Source organism: Crocodylus siamensis, chromosome 1 (assembly GCF_052110815.1).
Source record: "Crocodylus siamensis isolate JL-2025a chromosome 1, ASM5211081v1, whole genome shotgun sequence".
NCBI classification, from domain to species: domain Eukaryota; kingdom Metazoa; phylum Chordata; order Crocodylia; family Crocodylidae; genus Crocodylus; species Crocodylus siamensis.
Window position 1 is genome coordinate 403,855,450 of NC_143395.1, and position 26,562 is coordinate 403,882,011.

The window sequence follows — 26,562 nt, forward strand, 5'->3', positions numbered from 1 at the left end:
AGGAAGCTCATGGCAGTCCCTTCCCTTTTCTATCTGTCTGCCACACTGGTATCTGAAATGTTATATCTTAAAAAAAAAAAAAAAGAGTGGGGGATGAGGAGTTTAGCGGTTAAATAACTGGCCTAACTGCTCTGAAAAGCCACAGTCTAATCTATTGCAAACTCAACCCAACAATATACTTTACATAAGTGATTTTGCAAAGTGTGGGGCACATGCTTTAGCTGCTGTACAAGCATGTATAAAACTGTTATTCCACTTTTGAGAGGGTAAATATTAGTAGTGGGAGAGCATAGTGCAGATACCATGTTATCTGTTAGCTGACCTATAGAGGGGTTAAGATTTGTGGTTCCATACTGTGTGCCTGATTTTAGTTATTGTGTATGGTCTTGCAGGTGTTAAATTCACTGAAGAGTCTTAAACTAAACAATCCTTACAATTTTATGTGTTTCATATAAACATTTTATTGGGCCTCCTCATTGAAAACTTCTTAGGGACGGCAGTTTAAATGCACATTTATTTTTTTGGAAGTATTAGAAGAAATAGTAAGAGATAATATATTCAAATTTCTGTTTTTGGTTTCCTACAGGGGTAGAGACCTGCTGCTGTGAATAAATCTCATTTTGCAGCAGTTCATCCAGTAGTATTCCTGGCCCTGCTTGAAGCTGTATCTCAGAGTTGGGGAGAAATATTTTTCTCACGTGTAACTTGCCTTCTTTTCATTTTCACTTTTAACGTTCTTCACAAAAAAGGCGTACATGAAAGAAGAAAAAAATCTTTTCCAGTAAGTGGCAGCAGCTAGGGAGACAAGCTTACTGCCAGCTGTGTATGCCAGGTGGAGCTCATGGACTGACCTGGTATGCTGGATCTGGGTCCTTGCACCAGGCAACCAGCCCCAGAGCTAGTGCACTGTCCCAAACTAACCCCATGAGCTGGTTTGATCCGATACATGAATGCGGAGGTGTGCTACCATGCTTCCCCCTTCCACCCACACACACACATCTAGAGATTTGGCAGTGTAAATGCCGTTGCTGCCAGAGTTGCTATGATTGACACTTCCACCTCTCCCCACACTGCTACCAAATTTGTGGCCTAATGGGGATCCTTTTTCCTTGCATATAATGTGCACCCCAATTTTCCCCAGCTGGTTTTGAGAGAAAAAGTGTAGGTTATAGGTGAGAAAACTTGGTATTCAAGTGATGTAGAATGTGTAAGTATTCAAATGGTACACCATGTATAAAATCTGTTAAAGCTTATAGGATAAAAAGTATAACGCCCCACATGTTCGTCTTACGAGCCTAGTTTTGTGCAGGGTGATAATCCAGTGGAAGTGTCCTGCAGGGATACTGTAAATTATGGTATCTTCATACTCAGTTTTTTTACACTGCCAGACCTGGAAGACAAAAAATAGAAATTTTGGAGGGGCGAGGGGGCAGACATGAGCATCAGAGCATGTAATACACATCTGTATGGATATAGGAAATGTTCTTAAGTTTAAGAACAAGCATTTAATGATCCTGTAGAACTTTTAGCATATGGGGTCTTTTTCATTTTGTAACTGATACAGACTTGAATGTAGGATTTTGTGTCTTCATGCAGTGGCATACACAATGATTTAAAGTTAAGCAGTGGTAGTAAATAAAACACGTAGTTTGCCTTGAGATTTGAGGCTGAGCTTTCAAAGGGAGCTGAGCAAGTTAGTTGATCATCTTCCATTGAGCAACTCTTGGTGCTACTGTACAGCTATAATTAAGGGTATGGAAGATGCCTTAAAGTAGGGTCCAAGCTTTCAAAAGCTTATTCACAAAAAGGGACCTGCATGCTTGCGATAGTAAAGTCCACAACACTGGACTTAGAAGAGCATTACTGGTTTGTGGAAACAATATCCACTATTTGGTTAAGGATCTGAGGCTAGCGGCTGTTACTTCATGTAGTGCTGATAGCAGTTGTTCCAAGACACAAGCAGAACCCTGCAATTAAATATTCAGGGTTCTCTGAGTGCTCATTCATGTAAATAAACTTAGTTTTGGTAGATAACGTGAATTTATATAAATTTGTAAATATAATCTGAACATAGTGCTGGTGTTTGAATTTTGAACAGAACCCTGCTGGGCCAACTAAAGCCTTTTTTGTTCACTTTTACTATGGTGAGTTTTTGTATATCATATAAAATGCAGCGTAGGGAGCATTTTCAGCCTAGTGACAAGAGTCAAGGAAACCACAAATGATGAGCATGCTGAACGCTAAGTTTAGTGATACTTAAATGAGCAGAATTCCCAGTGATTTATAGCTTCAACATTTGTGCCTGAGCAATTGCTATCATTATCTTGTGTTGAAATTGCATTCTGAAATATACTTTAAATAAGTTGGTGGCAAATAAGCAAAGCTTTTGCAGATATTTTGACCTTCCTTTTTGTATTGTTTGGCATGTAATTCAGTCTTTGAAACGCAACTCTTGACTTTTTTCCTTTATCTCACGTATTCATGCCTTCAGTAGATCATAGATGCATTGAAGCTTGGTGATGGCAAAATTCGAAATGTCCCCATAAGTGGCAATAAGACCTTTGTATTTTAGATGCTTAAGTTCAAACATATACCTCATCCAAGTGAAATAACTAGACCGTTTTATGTATAAAATAGTTCCATGCTGGCCACACTATCCTATGGATAAATAGGCTAGATTTTCTTTTAGCGTAACTTGATGCATCTGACTGCCATGGAATTATTCTAATTTGTGATAACTGAAAATATAGGAGTGGAGTCTTCCAGGTATTTGTGTAAAACCCAGCAACCAACTCTGAGCTACCACTTGCAGGTCAATACTGAGAATGCTTAGAGCAGATTGTGCTGTGGTCTAAAAACTATATGCGGGCTGGAGAAATAACTAGATCTTGAGGTAGCTGCTGGTGACTGAGGTTTCTCATCAGAACTTAATGCTTTTAATATAATTGATTTCTCTTATCAGCAACTAGGAAGAGAAGGTAAAGTGAGGTTATCATTACTAAACCAAAGTATTCAAAGATATTTCTGAAAGCTGTACTTGGGGAGCGGGGGGGGAAATGATACTTATTTAAAAAAAAGTAAAGAAACATATTTTTTATCTAAGAGTAGGCTTTCTATTCTCTAATAATATTGTAATTAAAATGTAAATAACTGCACTTGGTCTAAACCATCCAAAATGACCAGCTCTGTCCTGTATTTTCAGTCATTGTACTGTTCATAACAGGATAATAAGGCTATGGCAGTCTGGAAACCTAGTTATATTTTTATAATTCACAGAACTTAAAAAGTATACTGTATATGTTGTTTATTATGTCAGACTTGACTATCCAGTTCCTTGCAGAGTTGTTCTCCCGTGGTGTAAAAAATGACTGTAGTAGAGCTTACAAATTGGCAAAAAGGGATTTTGGATTTTCTGTCTGTAAGCCTGTTTTTCCTGACTAATGCATGTGACTTCTGTAGCATCTCAGTTTTTGAACTGTTGATTATTCTCAAGGTCGGTCTGGTTTTTTAGCACTAAGCCATTCAATTATCATAATTTACCTTAATGTTCTACAGAATAATCCATGTAATTTAACAAAACATTTCAATCCATTGAGTCTCCTTTTAGAACTCTTACATTATTATGTCACCATTTCAGCAGTTTAGTTCTGTTGTACTAAATTGTTTTTGCCTTGAAAAGGCATTTCAGTATTCTGTGTAATGATGCAGTTTGCTTGTATTCTTAAACATAGCATGAGTGTTGATAAATACTGTAGCTAAATGCATTGAGGTTTTTTGAGGTTTGCTCATTATTTTAGCTTTTGCTTTTTTTTTTTGTTTGTTTGCTTGGTTTGTTTGTTTTTTTCCCTGTGACTCCTATAAATTTTGCTATGCATTCAGGAAAGCAACTTTTACATGAATGACTTTATTCTAGGCATCTGGAACACTGTTTTATAGTGGTATTTCCCCTCTCCTCTGGAGTTTCTTTACAGTTCCTTTGGGTTTTTAATGTTTTCTTTTGCATGGGTGTCTGCCTTACATTCATGTAACTTTTGTTTACACAAAACATCATCTTAACTTTTTTTCTAGTTATTCAATAAATTTTTATTAACAGGGGTTTCACTTGTCTATTTTTGTCGACTTCTGTGTTGGGAAAGAACTTTTTTTGGTTTTTCTGTACAATAGTACACTGTAGCATTTGTCAGGCATTTGACTGGAGTGTGTAAAGTCTGGTCCCTTGACTGTTTTTAGCAGTGCTTCAGATTTTAAAGAAATGACCAAACTAAGCACTTATTTTCCCCAGAATAGAGGCCTGCCACTCACTTGTCCAGATAGACATCTCAGATTATTCTTGACTCGGGAAAAGTGGTCTGGAAAGTCCAGCTTGGACTTATCCTTTGGAGTTGGGAAGGAAGGTGTTCTGACCCTTTCCAAGAATTTCAGAAGTAGCTCTTTCCTTCTGGCAAGAGCTTAGACAGGAGAGGAATAAGAAGGTGCAGCTTTCAAAACCCACAGTACTGCTGAGAGAGGAGAGTTGAGACACGGACTAGATCCTGTCAGTGGTGCGGTCTGTGGTTTTCAGGGAAGGGGAGGTAAAGTAGGCTTTGCTTTACAGAGCTTAGAGGCGTTCTAACTCAAAAGTACATAAGCAAGTAGACTATTATATGCTATAGTAGCTGGCTGCTTTCAATACAAGAAACGCAGTTTGGGTCGTACCTCCGCTTGCATCTAAATCACTTTCAGTACCTGCCCACCTGCACCCAGTGTCGATACCAGTTCTCGGCATGAACAAGGCTTAAGAATGGCAGGACTCCATGATACTGTCAGTCCCTTTGGGAGTTTATACACATGCTCTGGGAGAGAGGGAGGGGTGCTTTAATTAGAGCCGCTCTAATTAAAGCTTTCAGACCATCACATGCATCAACATCCCCATATTGAAAAATGGCAGTGGGGGCGCTTTAACTGAAGCTCGTCAAATGCACTTCAGTTAAAGCACCTCACCATGATTTTTGAGCATGGAGACGCTGAGACGCGTGACATGAGTCTGCTGAAGCATGCTAATTGCTATGATCCAGCAAACATATAATTACAGCGTGTCAGAACAGCCTTGCCCTGTATATCAGCACATTCTGATCCTAAAAGGCAAGATACTGGAAATGTAGGTTTCATGAATCCTGGAATTTATGAAGCTATGGTTTGTTGTTTTGCATGATGAATGCCTGCATCTTTCCTGTGCAGAGCTACTAGAATATGGCAGGAGGCCTGCTGCCAGTGAGAGGCCTGGGAAGAGAGTCTCTTAAGATAGTCATATTGCAAGTAGAAAAAGTTAGTCACTGTTCACTGAATAGCTTTTCAAATATGTTGGGTATCAAGTGGTTAAATAGTCATATGGCAGCTAATGGTAACTTAATCTAATAAATACATTAGACAGAATTAGGGTGGGTGGAGTTTATATAAACAACATTGCTGAGATATTCATGGAATTAACATTTTAATATGAACTATTCCTGCTAACTTAAAGTGACCTGTTTCCATGCATTATTTTGAGTTGAAATTGTAGTCATTTAAGAAAAAAAAATTGAGGTTTTCTGTGCTCAATTTTCTGATGATCTTGTGTAGAGCTATCTTGGTCTAAGAGAGGTTATTAAAAGCAATCAAATTTTATTGTGATAGACATTTTAAACAAATTCTTAGAAATTTCATATGAAATCTGCTTACACTTACTCTGATTTAAACATTCAAGGTCCCCACTAATAAAAATTATAGTAAAAATGTTAGTTTCAGAACCCTTTAAAGTGTAATTCCATAAATTGAGATGTCCTCACTCGCATTCTGAACTGGAACTTCAAACTGTTTATAGACTGAAGTAAAACACCATTCATTTGTAGGGGAAGAAGAGAACAATAATAAAATACAGTGTCAAAACTTTTTAACCTTACAGGCAGTGCTTTTCAAACAGAAAGATAAAACCTATTAACTGATAAAAGTGACCAAATCAAAGTTAATGTGAGAGTATTGGTGGTATTAATGATAAGTAGTGGTAATGATGAGCAGTATTGGTGGTATAATGATAAGTAGTGTTAATACAGGAGTAACGGTCCCAGATTAAACCATCCCAAAGTTCTTTTCAGTTGTCTGTTGCCAGTTTCTGTAAAACTCCAGCCAAATAACACAAGACGGCCAAAATTCTTCTGTATGTAGATGTGTATCACTGCCACATCTTAGTGAATGCATCCACGCTTTAACAAAACAATGCTACACTTGCTGCATAAGTCCGTGGAGGCCTGAGGTAGTCCACGCATGTGAAAGAGAGCTAGGAAGAGACCTCTTTTGTTTCTGATGAGTGGGATTTCCATTACTAATTTTCTGCATTCGGAATTGAAATGAGAACAAAACAGAAACATCCTGTGAAACAAACATCCAAAACAGGCACAGCAGCCCAAATGATTTTTGTTCAGTACTAAAATGTATTGCTGTCATAAAATGCAGAAAGTTATTCCAGAACAGAAAAGAGAAATGTTCCCTTCTAAAAAATATTAACAGGGATTTTTTTAAGCTACCAGAATGCTAAGTTTGTTTTTCTGCAAACAATTTGCAATTTGTTGAAATTGCAGTTTTCATTTGAAATGTTTTGGAGATATTAGGTCAGGTACCCCCAGCACCTCTGGGGTGGCTTGTAAGCGCAGACTAAATCAAGTTGTAAAATGGAGCATATACATAGCAGCCAGGTCTTGCTAAGACCGTTCTGAATATAACTTGACTGGGAGCAAAAAGTGATGGTTCCTGTTATGAACCTGTGGCCCTGCGGTGTTCTTTCTTTGGGAAAGGTTAGTAATGAATGAGATGACGAATCAGTTTCTGGGGGCAGAGCCAAGGTTGTCAGAGAGAATTAGTGTCCACTTTACTAATACAAACTATTTAAATCATTTTTATGGTTTATACTTTGTATTACCTCTAACTTTCTCATAGGTGGCCACAAAAGGCAGCAATCAAATCCTTAGTCCATTTTAAAATGCCTTAAGTTGGGTGGTAAAACTGAGAGTAGCTTGCTTGCTTCTTGTGGTGCTATTGTCTGCCTGTAGCAAATGATAGTTCTTGCCCCACACAGCATACAGTCCAAACTATGCTACAGCAGGTGGATGAGGTAAAGAAGCAAGCTAAGGTGGGGTTGAGAAGTAGAAGACCTGGTAGCAGATGAATACAAATGGGTGCACACAATTCTTAGCTATCCGCAGTCACAGCTCTCCATCGACCTAATCCAGCGGTTCTCACCCAGATGCTTCAACACCCTGACACATTCAGATCCTTTTAAGGGTGCCACAGGGTGATGGCCCAGCTACTCAAAGCCTGTCAGTAACATACAGAACAAGGTGTGAAATATACCTGTCTTCATTGATCTTTCTTGCACATGTTCTAAACAAGCAGTACTTTCTTATTTACACACGAGTGGTGGAGTTAGGATGCAGGTCTGAGAAGCTAGACCTGTTTTCTGTTCCATGCTGTGCCCTGGTGTCCCTGTTATATCAACTCTGTTCCCTTTATGCTACAGTTTCCTCATTTGTAAAGGAAAGTTGAAGATACCTGATCGCCTTTCTTGAATCACAGGTGAAAAATGTTGTTTTATTAGGAATGGGGAGTTCTGTAGGATGATCCTTAAAGCGTTGCACAAGTGTGAAGATGGGGATAGAATAAGGAGAGCCTCGAAGGAAAGAATGGGTAGATGTGGGCAATAGGGTTGGTTCCAAGTGTACGATGCAGAGAGAAAGCAAAGGTGAATGTACGAGAGGAAGATGATAGATTTGGGCGAGAGCTGGATTTCAGACTCTTGTTTTGGTATTAGCTACCGGTATTCATTCTCTAACATCCTGCTACTCCTGGGTCAGATAAGGGGTGTTATCAGTCTCTCCTGTCCAACAGCCATGGCCCAGATTTCGTTCTAAAAATATGGCCAGTTCAGGGATGACATCAACAGTAGCATAAGTAACACATCAGTCGGTAACTCAATAAGGAGAAAAGAGAAGACTTTTATGTGACTTTTATAAACTCTGCTTTATCTGACACCTTCTTGAGGGATGCTTTTCCTTGTTCAGAAGTAACTTGCACCTGTGAAACTGTACACATTCGATACTAGCCTGCTTTGAACCAGTCCCCAGCCCCAAAGTAAATCAAACAGTGCAGATAAGTATGGAGAAGAATTCATTAAAGCTACCATAAAACAAGCTGCCAACTTTGTCTAGAAAATGGGTCCACTTTACTGCATTCCCGTGTTCTCAGGTAGTGGGACACTACTTCTGCAGTCTAGAATCGTCATTAAAACAATTCTGCCAACCCCGTCATCCTTTGAACTAGAAGACACATAAGCAACTGCCCGCCTCCACAGGATGTACAGGCAGTATCAAGTTTATAGGCAATTTATGTCATGTCCCCATCCCCCTACTCTTTTCCTCTCCCTACAACCCACGCTTACACTGGTACTAAGAAATACTGTAAGGCCAGACACATTGTGGGAGGGGACAGTAGTTTATTCTTCAAAAAATGCGATTTAGTTGACTGAAACAAGGCACACACTCAACTTTAAAATGACAAATAGATTTAGCTACATACATCGTGATGTTTTGTATAAAAAAAATGCTGTTTCGATGCATCTGAAATAAATCAGATTGCCAATGTAGATTCAAGAGGGGACTTTAGGCAACCTCCACAAAAATACTGGGTATGCTGAGGAGTGTTGGTTCTAGCAGTGTTGGTCTAAGAACACAGGCAGGCAAGGTTCTTTGTGTAAATCTGATCTCTTTTATTAGACCAACTAAATAGTTGGAAAAATTTGTCTTTGTAAGCTTTTGGGTACAAACACCCTTTGCTCCCTCTGCCTGAAGAAGGGTGTACTCAAAAGCCTGCAAAGAAGAATTTTTCCAACTATTTAAGTTGGTCTAAAAAAAGATATCAGATTTACCCAAAGAGCCTTGTCTGCCTATGTCTGTAGGACCCTAGAGCTACAGACTTACTCCTGTGTTTTTGCTCTAAATAAATATTTCAGTATACAAAGTGGAATGGCTATTATCAAACAGACGTATTTGATGATGCCTCCAAGTAGCTAGGACAGTTTCCCCCAGAGCTTGGGAGACTTTGATTCATAATCCCTGCTCTAAACAAGGCAAGAGAAGTCCAAGCTGTCTACACCTTGGGCGACTATTTGAACAACCATAGAGCTATAAGGCAGGTTATCAGCACCATTGCCTTGTTTTTTCCAAATGGTGCTGAAGTTGTCCTGTGAATCTAAACCTTTAAAAAAAAACACTCCAAACCTAAACTCCTTATTCAAGTTGGTTGCTACTTTGTTCAATCCAAAAAACAGTGTTCTTTTAATTTGTTAAAAACTGAAACCTTCAAAGTGCAACTCAAATTGCTTCAGTTAGCTTAAAAATATAAGCTAAAATGTAGGCACTGTGCATAAGTTGCGAAGGGGTGTGTAAGCAATAGCACGTTGTCCATGTATACAGAGAGCCTGAAACCTCCCAGAACAGTTTTTACAAACTACATGTAGCTACAGCCACAGGAGTTTAGCCCCCTTTGAATGGCACACTGCAGTAATACTAGTATGCAGCAGCGTGGGCTACTGGTGCCTCCTGAGTCTGGGGGAGCACCTGCAGAAACTGCTGGCATCAGGGATGGGGTTAGTGAGCACCTGCAGAAGCTGTCAGAGGCGGTAACAGCCCTGTTAAGGGGTGCATGTGTGCCCCCCCCGCCCCCCGGTGCTCTCCTACCGGTTACTTATTTACACTGGTTTGAACAGGAAATTGTGGAATGAAAAGTTGTCCACACGCTGGTTTGTGTTAAGCAGGGTTTAAACGGAGACTATGGATTTCCATTACTGGGGATTCTTATCCCATTACTTGGATTATCTTTTGTGACCCCTTTGTTCAGATGAGTTCTTTTCTTATTTGCTGTTCCCTGCTCTTCCTCACCCCCTTACCTTCCTACTTTTTGCATTCAAATCACTCACTCCACTTCATACACTGCTTCGTGCTTGTTCTTTCACAGCATCTGACGAAGCGAGCCTGAGTTCACAGAAGTTTATTCTCTAAATGTATTTTAGTCTAGAAGGTATGAACCTACCCTGCCTCCAGGCAGTAGCAATTGCCTTGGATGTTCCAAGTCCAAAGGAGGAAATGTTGCCGAAGGCAACAGCAATGCTTCAGAAGCAGAGGGCAGAAATTAACCAGCTCAGCCCGAGGTGAGCCAGCCCTTCTGATTCACCTGCTACCCTGCTTCCCTCCACCACCCAACAGTGAAGTCTTTCTGATTTTCCCACCCTCTCCTCCACTGAAACCCCACAGAAACCTTGGCATTGTGGGCTGGATAAAATAGTTCTGTGGGGTGGATCCAGCCTATGAGTCATAGGTTGTCAATCTCTGACCTATGGCACTGGGGAAAATCCCTATTCTGAATACAAAAGCAGTAAAGATCTGTTCAGTGTATGGGATTCTACAAGAATATAACAGATATCCATAAAGCATTTGTTTGCTTTTTTTTTTTAATATAGTTAGTAGTATCATCTTATTTCTCTGCTTTACCACAAGGAAGTTGAGAGAGAGAGAGATGCATTTAGGGTATTTGATTTGCCTTTTTGTCTGCTGAATCCTAAAATTGCTGCTCCCCTCCATGGGTGGAAGATGAGCAAAGCAACAGACATCAGATTTGCTTGCTGTTATACAGCAATTTCTTCCTACATCTCCTGAATAAAACAAAAGCACCAGAAAGGAGCTTTCCCTTTAGCATTTGCAGGTGGAGAAAAAAGAGGTGCAACTTCACAGAGCTTTAATCTGTGCCGAAAACCCCCTGCTGCGTGCTACTGAAGAACATGTTTGTTTAGTTCAGTGCAGGTTTTGGATACGCCCTTCCCTTTTCTCCTCTACCATTGCCCTCCCATCACAAACCAAGATATTTTTGCCATTGTGACCTCCTGCAATTTATGGTTAAGAGAAAATATGTGATGTGTGTTACATGGAAAGGAAGCAAGGTATTTTTAGCTGATGTAATGAGGATGGAATGTAATTTAATAAAATCTTGGCAATTGTGTAAGTCACACAAGTAGATAAGTGGCCGCATGGGCTCTTGAATGAGCCCACTTAAAAACAAACAAAGTAAGACTCATATTTAAATAAATGCACTCTGTTTCATGCAAATACCCTCTAAAGTGAAATTGAGTTTCTTCCTTCATACTCTGTTTTGTTGACATAACGTTAATGGGAAATTTACTTCAGCTTCAAGTCTTACTGGTAACATTAGAAGATGTAGCTTCACCCTAAAAAACTGAAAGAGAAATGCTGAGTTCCGTCCCTTCTGCTCCACATTGTAAGTAGTACCACTCCATTCAGGGAAAAGACTTTCCACCTATCTCATCAAATGCCAGCTGATGGCTGACAGCACTGTATAAAATAGCTTTCTGACTTAACAGGGAAAACCAAAAGGTCAAAGAGTTGATAGAAGAATGGCAGTAAGATGTCAAAAACAGAGCAGGTGACTTGGCACCGGAAGGACTTGGATTCTCTGTTAAGCATATGCAGAGGTGGTTTGCTGTGTTGGTCTCAAGTCAGGCAGAGGGTAGGGCAGTGGCACCTCCAGCAGATATTACATTTGTTGCACACTTAACACATTAATTGTGCAATAAATTTTAACATGCCACGTGCAAGCTATTAATCACATGATAAAATGGCAAACCAGCCACAAAGATGTTGCTTGTTAGATGCAGAACATCTTTGTGGCTGGTTTTATTGCACTTCAGTTAAACTGGGGGATGAATATATACTCTCTCCTCCCCCACTCCCTCCAAAGAAGCTTACAGACTGCTCCATACCTACAATGGCAGCAGTTCTTTAAAATACTGAGCATGCAGGAAGCCCAGGACTGGGGAGCCTCTCCTCGAAGCCAGGCTCCCTGTATGCTGGCAAGTCTATAAAAGGGGCTGGGTAGCCCAGCACAGGGGAGTCTGTCCCTGATGCCTGGGTATGTAGTTTGCCTTTGAAGATCTGGGCATGGAAGGAGCCCAGGATCAGGGAGCTGCTCCCCAATTCCAGACTGTTCATTCACTGGCAAATTTAAAGGGTGCACTGGACAGCCTGGCATCAGGGAACTGCTTCCTCAGACCCCATCAGACATGCACTGGGATCTGAGGGATATTATTGCAGATCCCAAATATTGAACATCCTGCTGTGCTGGCTCTTGAATGTCTGGCATGTCAGGGCATGCAGTTTGGGGGATCTAGGATAAAATTCCTCAGATCCCATTGTATGATTACATTAATATCTGCCAGGGGCCTTGATAGAGACTAACTGGCTCTAAGAAGCATGAGCTTCTATAAGCAACTGCCTATATCATCAGATGCTAGGAATAGCATGGCAAAAAGAAAAATGTATATAGGAAGGACAGGTACAAGAGAAGGGGACATTAAGAGAGTTAATCAGTGGGATTGTATTAACCTTAGTCTCAACACAGACTATGGATTCTTATCCCATGACCTAGATTACCTGTTTATTTTGGTGTCCTTCCAGGTGTTAACCAACTTAGCTCTTTTCTCTTAAGCCTAATAAAAGGTAAGTTTTTAAAAGAGAAAAAACAGTAGGTGTCCCTCTTCCACTGATTTTTTCAATAGAAATTATATACGCAACATTCAGTTTGAAGTGTTTCAACTTTTTCCCCCCATAAGAATAGCTTAGACTTCATTTAATTATTACAAAAGGCAAGAGCAGGGGTTGGCAACCTTTTACAGGCTGATGTTTGTCACCCAGCCCTGAACTCCTCCCTTTTATCCCAATCAGCAGCTGCTGCAAAGAGAATAGATAGTAAAAGGCAGGCACCAGGACCCCAGGGATGCCTCTTTTTAGAAACTAAGCTAAACGTAGCAGGCAATAGGACCCTGGGGAAACCATCTCTGCTCCTGCAGCTAGAGCATACTGCCAATTCTGTGAGCTGCCACAGGCCAAATCCAGTCTTCTCCAGGCTCCTCTGTCCACCTCTGGCATGGACAGAGCAGAGCCAAGTAGGGTGGGGATGGATGCAGGCTGTGGGGTCAGGGCTCCTCACCCTGACCCCCTTCCCTTGAGAGCTCAGTCCATGGCACCCCCACCCCTGCTGCTGCCAGGTGGGAAGGGGCACGTTGCCATGGTGGCGCAGGGCTCCTGGGGGAGGGCAGCAGGGCAGGTAGCTCCAAGCCTGCAGCGGGCACCCTGCATCTGCCCCATGCACAAACCTGGGGGGCACATGCCACCTATCCCTCCCCAAGTGGTACACACAGTGGTGGAGACCTGCCCCCCACCCATGCCCCTCAGCCCTGGGATGAGCCGCCCATAGCTCTGTCCTGCTCCATGCACTGCCCTGGCTGGACAATGCCCCAGCCCCTGCCCTACTCCCTCCCTCGCTATGGGGGCCTTGAGTTGCCCCTCCCCCCACTCCCCTCCTCACCCATAGACTTACCTGCAGGGAGCTCCCCTCCACACTGCCTGGCTGTATTCTAGGCTATGTGCATGTATGCGGATACGCACATGCTTGTGATGTGCCCTCCATCCCTCTCCCAGCAGCCCTTTGCCGGGTGGAACGCTGCCAGCCTTGAAGGGGGAAATCTGCCATTTCTCAAGATCCCTGCATGATGCTTCAAATCCAGGACAAATGCTGTCCTGGAGTCATGCAGCCTGGGACCAGGACTTGAGGTTCCCATTCCAGGTCTATCCCACCTAATTAGGAACAAGTGGTCACCCTTATCTCTTCATGGGCTGGATCTAGCCCACAAACCACAGGATGTTGACCACTGGGCTAGAAACATTTGGACTTGTATTTGGAAGTGGCTGACCACAATGGCTGCGTCCACACAAGCAGGGGTGTATGCTTGCAGCAGCACAAATAGTAGCAGCACAAATTTGTGGTGCTACTTTGTGCTGCAGTGCATGCCCCTTCTTGTCTGGTTTGCAGTGGGACATGTCCCGTTGGTCCTTGTCTTGCAGGGGGGACTGGCTGGGGCACAGATCCTCAGTGCAGGGCTAGCTGGCAGAAAGCCCCCATGCTCTGCACCCCAGCCAGCTGAGGAGCGGCATGCAGGGACAGAGGAGCAGGCATCCCAGAGCCGCCTGCTTCCCTGTCTCAAGGCACTCTGTGCCCCAGGCAGTCAGGGAGCGGCTGACTGGGATGCAGAGTGCCACAAGCCAGGTTCTGCAGCGCTTCCCGTTGTGCCCCCTTCTTGTGCTGCTCCCTGGCTGGTTGGGCCACAGGGTGCCTCCGCAGTGCATGGTGGGCATACGGGCTGGCTGGGCATAGGGGCTTCGCAGTGCATGGTGATAAGTGAGTAGGCAGTCCTGAGCTGCTTGCTTCCCTGTCTTCGCATTTGTCCCAGCACATGGCACTTTGGCATGCTTTGCACTGCCTTTGGTTTTGGTATTTATTTTTTGCTACCAGAAAAATCTCAGTAGCAAATTTTGCCCCAGGGTTGCAAATTAGCAGCACAGGGCACGGTTAATGTGCAATATGTGTGGTTTGTGGTGCCACAAACCACATGTGCCTCCACATCTGGATCCAGCCAATGAGACCAGTCCAGAAGAAGAAAATTAAGACTCCCACTTAACAACCTGCCTTGGTAATAAAAGCTCCACACTGAACACTGTACCTAGGGCTCTGGAGATAAGTTACTTTTGACTTCCTGGCCAAACCAAAAGAAAAATAAGGTATTGCTTTCGATCAACCAAAACATTTCCAGGAAACAAACTATCTAAGGTTGTTGTGAGTGGGTTTTTCTTCTCTTTTTTTAGTTCAATTTGGACATATTTCAAAACAGCAATTTTCATTCTGAAACACCAAATGCTGGCTTTTCTTAACCAAAAGTCTTCAAAAACTGTAAATAATTTCATTTGACTGGAACATGCATTTTCACATGCATAAACTAAGTTAAAAAAGCCTCCAAACATTCAGATAGTATTTTCACCCTGCTCTGAACAGACAGCTTGCTATGAACTTTCCCTCATCAGTCTGCCTATGCTATAACTTCTACCTAGTACAATCTGCAGATGTGGCCAATGGCAAAACCATGAGTTCCAGTTTTTTGAGTGAAGATGCAGCCTGAGGGTTTGAAAGTGCCAGGTCTTGCAGTTGCAGAGCAGCAGCGATATTTCCAAACACATAAGTTCTTTACCACCCTCTGCCGTGTTCTGGATTACAAGCCTAGTACATCATACATAGAAGCTTTTGTCACGGTACTGTGCTCATTGCAGTGACTTTTGGAGCTAGCCACATGGATGAGCCCAGTGATGCCATCCTCTTATGCTACTTCCTTCAGAGTCCCTGCTGCAGCCTGCACGGTGAAGGCTGCAATAGAAATCTGTCTCTTTACATTTTCCCAGGTTTTCTGCAGATCCACTTTGTTTCCAATATCAAACAGGGCATCATAGATCCCTGGGAAGGACTCCCCAACATACTTGTTGTGGCTGCTTGGAGCAAAGATAACATGTCTGTGGGGAAAGAGAAAGAGAATCTCAGGCATACAAAAATGAAAGCTGTTGTAAAAAACACGACTCCTCTCTGCCAGGGGATTTATAAAGCTGCCTGCCATGGAAAGCAAATGAAAATTCAATGGAGCACCAGAACTCACTGAATCTATAAATGAAAGATACAAGGAACTGTGTTTAAAGGGACCTCATACATGCTTGGTCTAGTTTCCCTCCCAGATCATATAACGAGAGGCAAAGCCCACTAGGAAAGACAGCACAAAATAAAAGACTGTCTTCTCTCAGTGGAAGAGCGACTGTGTGATCAGGACTGAAGTGAAATTCTTCCACAGGGAAACTGGAGAAATCAACAGTTGCTCGGAAGCCAGAGGCAGACCTCTGTGTTGAGCTAGCATCCTTTTAGCTTGCAATACAGTTGCTTTAGCCGGCCTTTAAAGTTAACACATCTAAATTAGGCCATGTTAGCATAAATGAGGCATGGGGAAGTCATGTAAAATGAAGTGAGTCATTAGCATGAAAAACGTCTTGAAAAGACCAGTTTTAAAACATCGAATCTGGATGAAAAGTTCGGGTCAGAACATTTTATCTGCCCAACGGGATAGCGCAAAAGCGTCTCCAACTGCATTCTCAAAGATTCCCTTAAGTAGTGTTGTACGTGGTCGCCCCCAGCTCCCATTAGCTGGTAGGGACTGCCTAAGGCTTGAGCCCCATGTGGCCCCTGACAGCTGATAGGGACAGCGCAGGGGCCCAAGCCTCAGGTCTACCCTGATCTTCTGTCAGTGGGCAGAAACCTCCCCCCACCCCCAGGATGGGAATCCTGGGCCAGTCCCCACCAGCTGATGGAAGATTGGGGTGGTCCCTGGGGTTCAAACCCCAGAGCCATGATACTCAGCTGATTGTCAGCTAGCAGGGACTCCCCCTCACTCTGGAGTGATCCCTGCCAGCCAACTACAAATTGGGTCTGCCCCAGGACTTGAGCCAACCTTTGGCCAATCAGTTGGACTTTGGCCATTCTGGGAACAATAGGGGGGCTTGAATGGATGGCCCCATGGGTCCCCAGAGCCAGCGAATGATCAGCTGATTGTCAGGCATCCAACCGGGATGGTGATATTGGGCTCCCCTTGCACTGACAATAAGGATAATCGGGATCTGATGCTACATCCCATAATTGCACCTCCTGCTATACATGTGTGGCATGGCAGGAGGCAGGATTATTGGGATCATGCACCAGATCCTATCATGCCTTTAACTGCACATCTGCCAGGGGTATTAGTTTCAGTGCTCCAAGATGCGTTCCTCAGGCATCCTTTGCCAAGGTTCCTATCCACAGCCATAATGATGATTCAGCGTCTTCTGAAACTTAGTCTCCAGATTTGGTAAGATCTCCCTGCCAGGCTGGCCACCTATTAGCAATTCTTAGGATTTAAAATGTAGAGATTCTAAGAGTGCTTATTTCTGCTTGGATCATAAAAGTATGTTGAGATACATATTGTGTTCTTCCGGAAGGCTTTCGACACTGTCTCTCACCCCGTTCTCATTAAGAAACTGGGGAGCTGTGGTGTCGACACCCACACAGTCAATTGGGTTGCCAACTGGCTGGAGGGCTGCACCCAGAGGGTGGTGGTGGATGGGTCCTTCTCAATCTGGAGGGATGTGGGCAGTGGGCTCCCCCAGGGCTCGGTCCTCGGGCCCACACTGTTCAACATCTTCATCAGTGACTTGGACGAAGGGGTAACAAACACACTGTTCAAATTTGCTGATGACACTAAGATGTGGGGGGATGTGGGCACGCTAGAAGGAAGCAACAGGCTACAATCAGACCTAGACAGGTTCCAAGGGTGGGCGGATGAGAATAGGATGGGATTCAACACAGACAAGTGCAAGGTGATGCACCTGGAGAGGAACAACCGGCACCATACCTACAGGCTGGGGAACTCCCCTCTTGTCAGCACAGAAGCAGAAAAACTTCTTGGAGTCATCACTGACTCCAGGATGAACATGGGCCGGCAGTGTGGGGAGGCAGTTAGGAAGGCCAACCGTACCTTGTCATGCATCCACAGATGCATCTCGAGCAGGTCCAAAGAGGTGATCCTCCCCCTCTATGCGGCACTGGTCAGGCCTCAGCTGGAGTATTGCATCCAGTTCTGGGCGCCGCACTTTAGGAGGGATGTGAACAACATGGAGAGGGTCCAGAGGAGGCCACTCGCATGATCAGGAGACAGCAGGGCAGGTCCTATGAGGAGAGTCTATGGGACCTGAACCTGTTCAGCCTCCACAAGAGAAGGCTGAGGGGGGATCTAGTGGCCTGTTATAAACTAGTCAGGGGGGACCAGCAGGCATTGGGGGAGTCCCTGTTCCCCCGAGCACTCCCAGGAGTGACCAGGAATAACGGTCACAAGCTGGCAGAGGGTAGGTTTAGGCTAGATATCAGGAGGCGCTACTTCATGGTCAGGGCGGCTAGGGTCTGGAACCAACTTCCAAGAGAAGTGGTGCAGGCTCCTACCCTGGGGGTCTTTAAGAGGAGGTTAGATGAACATCTTGCTGGGGTCGTCTGACCCCAGCGCTCTTTCCTGCCATGGCAGGGGGTTGGACTAGATGATCTACTCAGGTCCCTTCTGACCCTAGAAACTATGAAACTATTTGTAGCAATATTCATATTTGGTGAATTCTACCAGTTTGTTTCTGCATTTACCCCATTGAATGCTTCTCTTTGCATAAGAATGGGGCACTCAAAAAACCCTTCAGACCCCCAAATCTACTTTAGCGGTCAGCAGCAAAACCCAGAACACTCCTGTGACAACTTTGTACAAAGAAAATAAGGCTAAAACCCTGTGCTAAAAAACCCTGTGGTAAGCAACTTGATGAGTTTGGTTAAAAACTACCAGGGAAAACTGAGGGAGAAAGCAAAGTCCAAGGAGTCTGCCCTTTTCTTGGGCTTGAACTAATTTTTAAATTTCAGATTGAGACACAAACCACAACAGAGTTCATCATGAGGCCTGGTTGGCAATGGATTAACTTTCATGTCACACCAGCCATCACTACCTGGTCCACACCAGGGTAACTAAAGATCCTCAGAGCAAACCAAAATCTGAGAGCTTTGAGGCATCCCGGTGTTACTGCCACCATCATGAGCCCTCTCCAGCGCACATCCACTTATCTAGCCTTGCAACAGGGTTATTCTGTTTCAGTAACTTACCTGTAAAACGTCCTGCCTGGTAAGCCAAGAGGATCAATGAAAGCTCTTTCCACAAACATCAGCTGATCATTCATACTTCGCACTGCAAGTGGGCTATAAGCAACGAAGACAGTCATTTCATACAGAAACAATGCTTGACTCTGTTAAGTACTGGCTGTTCCTGGGACTATAGATTCCTCCCAATGCACCTTATTACGTTAACCAGTATTATTATCTCCGTCTTAGAAATGGGGAAAGTGACACATGGGGCTTAAACCTTCCATTCAGGCAGAAAACAAAATTTACTGATGTCTCTCTCTGCAAAGCATAATGCACCCGTCTCAAACACCATGCGTCAGATGTACTAATCCAATAGCAGACCTTACCATGTGACCCACATTAGGTTGAGGGGACCTTTCATTACATAAAGCAAAATAGGAAAAACCCTTCTTCAGAAAAAAAGGAAAATTCTTTATTAAAACTCCTAATGAAGAAAGAGTATAATTTGTCATAGCTGAGTGCTTTTTACATTTTAAAAATATTCATTTATCTAAGCATTTACTAACACTGATATCACAAAAGGTCTCCAGCTGTTGCTGCTCATCAATGAGTGTTCACAAGAAACAAAGAAGATGCCAAGGCTACAGTCCTGGAGCCCTCTCTCCAGCACAGCTTATTCATTTCAAAAGGGAGTTTTCTTTGATTAAGGCCAGGAGGGCTTGGCCCTAAGCAAACCATGGATATTACTTTGTCAAGACATATTTTTAACTTACTTTTTCAAGTCAACCTGCTCTAGCCTTCTGTGGAAGTCAGCAGCAGCCTCTGTGAAATTCTTCACAGCAGAAAAGAGAGGTTCTAGAAATAGAAAGAGCTCATTCTTATACAGCAGCCTCCCACAGAGAGTCTGAAACAATAAATGTTTCACTTAATAGTGATTATTAGTGATTTAAAAAAAGATAAAGTGTTGCCTGGCCCAAGATTCGCAGCTTCCCTACTGCTTCATTCTAACTCATTAAGGTTTTCAGTATCCTCTCATAATCTGAAAAGTGTGTTTTGACCATGCTAATAGCGCTGAGGAAAAGTGGCCAGTAAAAATCCTACAGAAAGACATTAAAAATATTTCATTTATATGTGCTAAAAATTTTTCCTGGGGAGCCTCCTACCAAAAGGACAGCAGGTTGGAGAAGGCTGGGAATTTTAGCTTTAGATCAAATGCTGGGTTTACGTGAAGAAGAGTGATGTCCACCAACCTGTGAGAGGACTGAAGGGCTTCCCTCTCGGTAGGTCTTGTCCTCATGTCCAGATTTAGGACATGTTTACCCTGCACTCATGGGACTCAAATTGAGCCATGTGGCTTAGAAGATCTTGGTTGGTGCAAAAATGTCTCTGTCAGGCATCTCCTACTAGTCCTTTATAGAGAAACCCAGGATCCTATGGCATAAGACCAAGTCAGAAGTCCAGTTCCCTGATGTAACTAGGTCCTATAATCTTTTTCATAACTTATCAAATTTCATCTTAAAACTAATCAGGTTCCTGGCTCCTAGGATTCATACTGTTTCAGAATCACGCTCTGCTGATCATTAGAAATCGTATTCTAATTTCCATCTTAAGTTTATTTATAGCCACTTACTTTTTCTTCTCTACTTTAGCTTAGTTCACGCTCTACTTTCCCCAATGTTTACCCTTCGAGTGTGTTAGAGAACCAAGTTCTCAGCCTGTTAGATAAGTCGGTCCTTGGCTGCATTTGTGTAGCTCCCTCTGGATGGGAATTGTATATGCATCCAAGGACAGAGTTTAGCCCTTGTTGACATCACAGGCGTATTGTATCAACAGATTATGGTTTCACATGCATTAGAAGAGGATTTAAGATGAAAAAGAAAGGTCATTTGAACATACAGGAGTGCATTTGTTGTTGGAAATCCATATATGCTATTTTTTTTTATGATGGATAATGTAGGATGAGGTGTTTTTGGTAATCCCTGCAATCATGTGATTATGTAAAGTATCTTTTCCTCAGTGTTGCAGAGGAAGGTATGAAGTGTATACCCTATTTATAAGTGTTTTGAAATGCCACAAAACAAAAATACCCCACCTACTCCTATATTTATAAAGCCAACCCCATGACTTCCTGGAGCCAGACTTTCAATTTTTGCACCTTTGGCATTGGCAAATATTTTACGCTTGTTAGACTGCTGTTTTACCCCTAGGATTCTGTGTTATGGATAATAAAAGGGAACACTTCATGTCATTATAGATGCACTGCACCCTCTCTGAACAATCTCAGAAATAATGTACAATTAGTCTTCCTTTTTTCCCCATTTATATTACCCCCTTTTCTGCTTTCTTGTTCCTTCCTCTCATGTACCCTCTAGAAGATTGCTATGATTCCAGCTACTTTAGTATAAGAATAATAATAAAGCAAAAGTATATTAGAAGCTGATTTGGCTGCAAATTCATAGAGCTACACAAATGATTAGAGGACTGGAAAAACATGGCCACAAGCGACAGTTTCAAGATGTCCTATGTATTTAGTTTATTAAAGAAGATTAAGAGATAATTTGGTCACATCTGTAAGTATCTACATAGAGCTGCAGAAATGAGTAAGCATGAAACTTTGATAACAGACAGGCCCTTCACTCTAGCCAAAAAAAGATAGAAAGAGATATTTTTGGCTGAACAGTATAACTGGGCAGGTTTAGACTAAAAACCAACGTGCACATTTTTAACACTGAGGATAATAGCCATTTGAAAGGTGCAGTTCTGGAATGGTATCCCTGGCAAAATAGGCTCAGAAAGAGCCTGGATTGCTTCAAGATGGATCTTGGTAAGTTCAAGAAAGGGATCATATGATAATAGTAATTAGGGGACATGAGGTGGCTCCAAGTGTCTGACATTCCTGTGAGGGCAGCTGAAAAGAAACTTGACCTTCACGTGGGTTGTGGCCACAGGCAGGAATGCTGGTGTTAAACAGCAGTGAGACTCCTTTCCAGTAACTGGCTGGCAAGTCTTGCTCATCCACTCAGGGTCAAACCAATCCAAACCAAACCAGTTCAAGAAGGAATCCAGCCCCTCAGTTCAAGTTAACAAGAACTGTTGGGGGTATTTTAGCCTTCCTCCATAATGCGAGACATTGTTTACTTCCTAGAAACAGCTGCACAGATTTTACTTACTAAGTTCTGCATCTACAACACCCTTGTCTCTGCCACTCCCTTCCTGTGACGCTGTACTGAGTGCTCACATAAAACATGCACCTTTTCACCAAATCAGCAAAGGGAAATTGGGGTATGCACCATATGCATGATATATAGACCCTCATGGGTCTGGACATGTTTTGGTGGTAGTGGCGTCTCTGGGAGCCACAACAATTAATGCTGCCATTGTCCAAATGCTGCCAAAGATCTGGATCTGCAGAGATCTCTCCAGCTGGATGACCCAGCCCAGTGCACCAGACTTAGCTGGCACACAGGGTTGGTCCAAGGCTAGACCCTGCATACAGCCCTGGACCTAGCGCCATGGATTGGGCCGGCCTGTGGGGTTGGTTCACGGGGCCCCATCTGGGCTGACAGCAGGCTCAGGAGCAAGCTGGGTTAAGTAACTGAGTGGCAGCAGCTGCTACCCATTTACTTAACCATACTACAAAATAAGAGCTTTTTTCCCCCCTTTTTGCTGCCTTTCAAAAACAGGGTGTGCGTTATATTCTAGGGTGCACTATATGTGAGAAAATGCTAATAGCGCTGAGGAAAAGTGGCCAGTAAAAATCCTACAGAACGACACTAAATATATTTCTTTTATATATGTGTGTGTGTGCTAAAAATTATTCCTGGGGAGCCTCCTACCAAAAGGACAGCAGGTTGGAGAAGGCTGTTGTGGCATGTTATTTTTATTGGGGTTTTGTGCTGAAAAATTGTTGTCTGCAAACAAAGTGTACTAAACTTGAAGAAATCTCCCAGGTAACTAAGTCTTATATTTCTAATGAACTAGGGGCAGTAGTGGATTCTCCATTGCTGAAAACTTTAAAATAAAGATTATTTGGCAAAATAGCATGCTGTAGTGCAATCAAGAATTCATGGAGAGATGTCGTATCGCCTCTATCATGCAAGAAGTAGAGACTAGTGTGGTCTTTTAGTCTTTCTGGTATAATAATCCTTGAACACCCTCCCCCCCCCCGAGTCTTTTTTTCTTCATTGATTTTTATCCCCCAAGAAATTGGGCCTTCAACATAATACAGCATTTTTTCCAACTAAACTATGGATATTAGAATGAAGAAAATTGATCACTTTTGAGCCATGTTAGTATTATATTTCTATAACAACTCTATTGTTATGTTTAGTGTCATATTTTAACCAGCAGTTACTATCTGCGCGCCTGCAGGAGTCAGAGTCCAGTCCTGCTCCTCAGGGTCCAAAGGACATAAGACCCATAGGGCTGTGTGAATTGGCAGTGGTCTGTTTTGACAGAACATAACTTCATTTTGAATTTTGTTTTGAGTCGAAACAGTTGATTCGTTCCATCCCGTCAAAACAGTTTCGCCGTTTTGCCCATAGGATATAATGGGGAAGGCCAAAACAGCCTATAACTTTGTCATTTCTAACCCGATTTGGATGAAACTTGCAGGAATGGTAGCCCCTTCTAAGGGCATGAAGTGTGCTAAGTTTCAAGAAGATAGGTGCAGGGGGTCTGGGAAAACTACACCCCAAAATCTTGAAAGCAAAACTCATGTCACATGTAGGTGTTAAACAGCAAAGTCAAAACCACCAGCATGCTAGCCCCTGTGGAGGCCACAAAGCCTGCAAAATGTCAAGGAGATAGGTCCAGGGGTTCACGGGAAACTGCACTTCAAGCTGCGGACAAGCAAAACTCGTGACATCGTGACAGTGAGTGCGTTAAGGCACAGCAGGGTGGCCACAAAGCCTGCCAGCTGCCAAGGAGATCAGTCCAGAGGGTTCGGGGACCCTGCACCCCTAGCTGCTCACAGTCAAAAAACTCATGTCATGGGTGCTTGTGCAACTGCTGCCTCTCATCAGGCATCAGGACTGAAGACCCCACATCCCTTGCCATCACAGACCTGGGGGTAATAATTGACCACAGTATGAACATGAGCTGGCAGTGCAATGCTGTAGCCAGCAGGGCCAATAATACCCTGGCATGTATCAATTGGTTCATGGTCTATGCCTGGGGCTTTTGGTTACTGCAGATAAGAGCAAGATATAAGGCAATGGTTTAATAGATATTCGGACAGCAATGTTTTAAGGCTGTGCTATACAGTAGGAAGTTTCTTGGGGAAATTAAAAAGAGTTAATTCTGGTGCAAGGGCACAACTGAAATGCAAAGGAACAGTTTTGCTATTTAGGGGCACAAACCCACCCCCCAATATTTCTTGCCTTGGTGCAATTCTAATTAAATTAGGACATCCAAGTGTTTGGAGAGCACAGGGCAATTACTCACCAAATGACACTTCGTAAGTCTCCATCTGTTCTTCATGTTTTTTGGCCAAATTATAGATTCGCTTGGCATATTTTCTTAAGGCCTCTCCATAATCTTGACAGTTAAAAGGAATGACATGCGAGTCTGCAAGCTCATAGACTAGGCTGCCTCGTAACTGGGCAACAGCAAGCTGCTTCCTGAACGTGGGGTCATAAAATTTTTCTACTAGCTCGAAAGTCTCATAGACAGTGTGGTAGACTGGATAATTGCTATACTTGTCTGCTTTCTGAAAGAGAGAAGGGGTGGGGGGGAAATCAAGCATGTGGGATGTTTAAATTCAAACTACCTGAGGGGTTGGACTAAAGCTACCAGAGATCCCTCAGCTTCCACATGAGAAAACACAAACTTCCAGATGTGTGACACTCTCTCACTGATTTTGCATGCAACTCTTATGGAACAAAACCAGTCTGAATCCATGGAGTATTTCCCAGCAGTGAGAGGGTATTGCATTCCTTCTTTTTATAGCTTCTTTCTGGGATTATCTTGAGCTCTGAAAAGTCTGTGCATAGCACCCAAAAAGAAAACCATTCTGAGTGTCCAATCCATACATGTGTAGTCCCATTGGAATCCTGTGCAATTAAACTAATTGGCTTGTACACTTAGCTACATCCGTTCCCTCGTTTCCTCTTCCTTACCTTGCAATGGAATATAATACTCCTATTCTCCATTCCTAACTTTCTCAAACCTGCCACTGTTTCCAACTAAACTTCCTGTACATTGAATGGTCTTTCACTATTTATGTCATGTTGTCTTCCTTTTTTCCTTGAGATACTACTTACACTCCAACCTGAAAAAGCCTCTAATGCTAACTCTTTTCTGTACTGGCTGTATTAGTTCCCACTGCTCTTGATCTTATAGCTGTGCTTTTGAAATGCTGTGAACTCATCAGAACAGAGGACTAGATCACTAGTGTTCATTTCTTTGTAATCACTTGCACTTCTCTACCCACTTTGAGTGTTAAAAGATACAGTTCAGGAACCCATCTTAGAAATCTGGACATGTCTACACAAGATGCAGCATGGCAAGCCCTTCATCCCCATCCTCACTTCTCTCCCAGCATCAGTCTTCCATCCTTTTGGGTTTTATAATGTAGCTTTTGCAAATATACAGAGCTCCACAATTATAAATCCTAAAAAATGTTTATTGCAGAATTAGATGTCTCTTAACCATCTTACCTTTTTTCTATTTTTATTTTTTTACTGAAAAATTAATGCAAGTTTAGCAGATATCTTATTGTAAGAGTTTTGCAAGCATTGCCAACAAAACATTTTATAAACAGGGTTAAACACAGAACTACACTTTTTGGACAGTTGCCTTCCAAAAATAAAGGAAAAATTGGACAAACCTTTCATTTAGTAAGGCCCTTTAGAAGGGCGATTTTTTACTAGCTAGCTAAAACATGTTACTTGAGTTTTAAATAAATAATATATATAAGGAGACTCTGATGAAAGTTGGAATAATAGCTTTGTCTAGAGACAGATACTATAGCCCATGAGTGTCCAACCTTTCTGAATGTGGGGCTGGATCATGAACTTTATCACCCAGTGGCCCGGCGAGCCATATTCAAACACACTCTGTCCTGGGCCAGAGAGAGACCCTGCCTATGCAGCCCTACTGCACCTGCCTGTTACTGCAAGGTTCATGGTAGCTGCTGGTGGGCAGGGGCAGGAGGGACCCATTCTGCATCCAGCTACCTACTGCCCCAGAGACTGAAGGGGAGAAATAAATAGCTCCACATCTCTATCCCCTGAGCAGCACAGCCCCACAAGCCAGCACTGCCTGAGGGGGGCCGGAGCTGCTGAAGGCTGGGGAAGGGACAAGTTTCCCACACGCTCTGTGTCAGCTTGACGTTGCTGACGCAGTGCGTGTGGGAAGAGGAGTAGCCGTGTGCCTCTCAGGACAAGATAAGCCCAGCCGGAGCAGCGGGGGCTCAGCTGCACTTTCCCCAACCTGCACATGGCTCTACCACGGCTTCTGCTGGCTGGTGCCAACCTGGCTGGCCTCCTTCTGTCCCCAGCAGCACATGGGAAGCCAGCACGGGGGGGCCTCGGCAGGTGGGTCCTGGTGTCCCCTCACCTGCCCGCCCGCATGGCCCGGCTCACCGTGGTGGCCAGCCACCCGCACACACAGCCTTGGTGGCCCTGCAAAGGTCACACCAGGACCCTGCCTGCCGAGGCCCCCCCCATGCTGGCTTCCCACGTGCTGCTGGGACAGGGGGAGGCTGGCTAGGTTGGCACCAGCCAGCAGAAGCAGTGGCAGAGCCATGTGCAGGTTGGGGAAAGTGCAGCTGAGCCCCCGCTGCTCCGGCTGGGCTTATCCTGTCCCGAGAGGCACATGGCTGCTCCTCTTCCCACATGCACCGTGTCGGCAACGTCAAGCTGATGCAGAGCATGTAGGAACCTTGACCCTTCCCCAGCCTTCAGCAGCCATTAGGAA

The 26,562-nt window shown here is 43.5% G+C and overlaps 1 protein-coding gene across 3 annotated transcripts in view; it reads right to left on the reverse strand.

Moving 5' to 3' along the window:
• Positions 1–56: 56 nt before the first annotated feature.
• Positions 57–26,562, reverse strand: part of LOC149875338 (N-acetylated-alpha-linked acidic dipeptidase 2-like) — a 55,996-nt gene continuing 29,490 nt past the window's right edge. For 2 of the 3 annotated variants that reach the window (XM_090030590.1, XM_090030589.1), the window contains 4 exons: positions 24,088–24,352; positions 19,416–19,497; positions 18,664–18,756; positions 57–15,470 (listed from right to left, as the gene is read on the reverse strand). In XM_090030590.1, the coding sequence (XP_089886716.1) occupies positions 15,281–15,470; positions 18,664–18,756; positions 19,416–19,497; positions 24,088–24,352 (630 nt within the window). In that variant the 3' untranslated portion in view covers positions 57–15,280. The remainder of the gene's footprint in view (positions 15,471–18,663; positions 18,757–19,415; positions 19,498–24,087; positions 24,353–26,562) is intronic. The other variant, XM_090030591.1, reaches the window with a different exon arrangement.